This window comes from Colobus angolensis, unplaced genomic scaffold (assembly GCF_000951035.1).
Source record: "Colobus angolensis palliatus isolate OR3802 unplaced genomic scaffold, Cang.pa_1.0 Scaffold53, whole genome shotgun sequence".
Classification (NCBI taxonomy): Eukaryota; Metazoa; Chordata; class Mammalia; order Primates; family Cercopithecidae; genus Colobus; species Colobus angolensis.
In genome coordinates, this window is record NW_012118821.1 from 10,163,732 (window position 1) to 10,165,823 (window position 2,092).

The 2,092-nt window shown below is 46.0% G+C and overlaps 1 protein-coding gene across 2 annotated transcripts in view; it reads left to right on the forward strand.

The window, feature by feature from the left end:
* RNASEH1 (ribonuclease H1) overlaps positions 1 to 2,092 on the forward strand; it is a 17,131-nt gene that overhangs the window by 7,340 nt on the left and 7,699 nt on the right. For both annotated transcript variants that reach the window (XM_011960952.1, XM_011960953.1), the window contains exon 3: positions 192 to 356. In XM_011960952.1, coding sequence (XP_011816342.1) covers positions 192 to 356 — 165 coding nt within the window. The remainder of the gene's footprint in view (positions 1 to 191; positions 357 to 2,092) is intronic.

The following is a 2,092-nucleotide window of genomic DNA, read 5'->3' on the forward strand; positions in this document are numbered from 1 at the left end:
GGCGGCGTGGAGGGGGGTTGCGGCGGCGTGGAGGGGGTCATTGCCTCGTTTCGCTCGTTGTAGGGCCACATACAGAGGGTGTTTTTAAGTCTGATTTAATGATACTAAATAACTTAAGACAATGTCTTCGTTCTCTAGCATTTCGTGTTATGTTCATTGTTTCCAGCTCATGAGTGGACTCTGTCTTTCAGGGCAGGAAGATCAACATGGACGAGAATTGCAGACAAAAGCCAGCAAGCGACTCCGTGAGCCACTGGATGGAGATGGAGATGAAAGTGCAGAGCCGTATGCAAAGTACATGAAGCCGAGCCTGGAGCCGGCGCCTCCAGTTAGCAGAGACACGTTTTCCTACATGGGTACATCTTCCTTTGGTTTTCAAATTTTAATATATAACCATCATGAGCATGTTATGTGTAAAAGGTGTTTCCCACTTAATGGGGAGAGTTTGAGCTGATGTTTATCATCAGCTCATTCTTATGTGTAAAGATTATTTAGAAATCACTAAGGCCATTATTTTATGATTGATCAAGTGGTGCAGAATTAAACCTTTGGATGTTCTTAGGAAAACCCTTACATGTAAATGAACAACTGTAATCTTCTGAAATCTCAGTGCTCCCTGTGCATGCAGTACTTAATGTTATTAAGATAAAATGTGAAGACTCCAGCTTTTTCAAATAAGAAACAGCCCGCACGCCGCTGCTTGTTACAATTGATTAGCACCTTTCCTACTCAATCTTTGGAAAACAGGAGATGCTGTTTTATCCTGAGAAGCAAGGTGGTAGTGAACTTTTCTGCTACCTTTCACTCCAGGAATCAGTTGTATGTATTTACTGACTCACAGAATAGAAGTCTCCTTTGTGTCTTTTACACATATGAGCAGAAAATAGAAATAAGTAGCATTAAAAAATATAAATCAGTATATTTATAGGTTCTAATTTAATTCAAGGGAAACCAGTAGAAAATGTTTTGCCAAGCTGTATTATTTATAGATACGTTTTGCAGTTAAGTAAAAAAAGATCAAACAAGTATTCTTTATTTGGTGATTTACTGGTAGGAATTGAAGCAAAGATTTGTGGAGTCACGGGGAGATGAGCCGTTTCCAGGCACTGACCGTTGCTGGAGGCTCGGTGGCCTGGAACATGGTGGGTGGCAGGTGCGGGCTTCTGAAACAGTTCAGTGGCTGGGCGGCAAGTTTGTAGTCATGCTGATACAGTCAAGTCCCAGCTGAACTGAGGAGCCTTGACCGACACCCACACTCCCCTTGGCTCTCAGCCCCGCTCCTGTGAGGAGCACGTCCCCATCCCTGCCCCTTCACCGCCACTGAGTTCAGTTTGCCGTCCTTCGGACAAGTACTTCCACTTCCTGCGCATGTCACCTCTGTTTGCCCTCTCGCCCAGCTCTTTTAACACTTTGCAACCTGACTTTTGCTCCCCCCACACTGCTGAAGTGTCCTGGTCACCGGTGGCCTAAAAGTGCCCCCATCAGTCCTTTTTTACCTTGTTCTTTACAGCATTGGTATGTCAATCACACCCTCTATCAAGAGGGAAAGAAGCAAAGACAGAACTATACTTAACTAGCAGCAAATATACCAGGGAAGAAATTAGACCAGCACTGGTCAGGAGACTGGGCCCTCCGGCAGGTAGGGTCACCGTCATGCTGAGGCACTGCTTGTCTCTGGGAGTGAAGGTGACCCTGCTGTGGAGACAGAGTCATTGTCCTTTGAACCTTCAGTGTGGGTGTGAACAGTAGTTCTTACTGCAGCAGGCTCTAGTTGTACAGAGTGACTGCCTTCACCCCGAATTGCCTGGCCTACAAGATCAAAATGTAAGTGGATTCCAAGCATAAATGTTAGGTGCCCCCTTGTAAGGAATTGAGCCTATTTTCCCAGAGAGAAAGCGTCTGCAGCACTGTCAAATACCCTCTCGGGTTAAACTGCTGATTCAACCTAGGGGATCTTTGAGGTGAATTTCAGTTTTTTTTTTGAGACGGAGTCTCGCTCTGTCGCCCAGGCTGGAGTGCAGTGGCTGGATCTCATCAGCTCACTGCAAGTTCCGCCTCCCGGGTTCACGCTGTTCTCCTGCCTCAGCCTCCC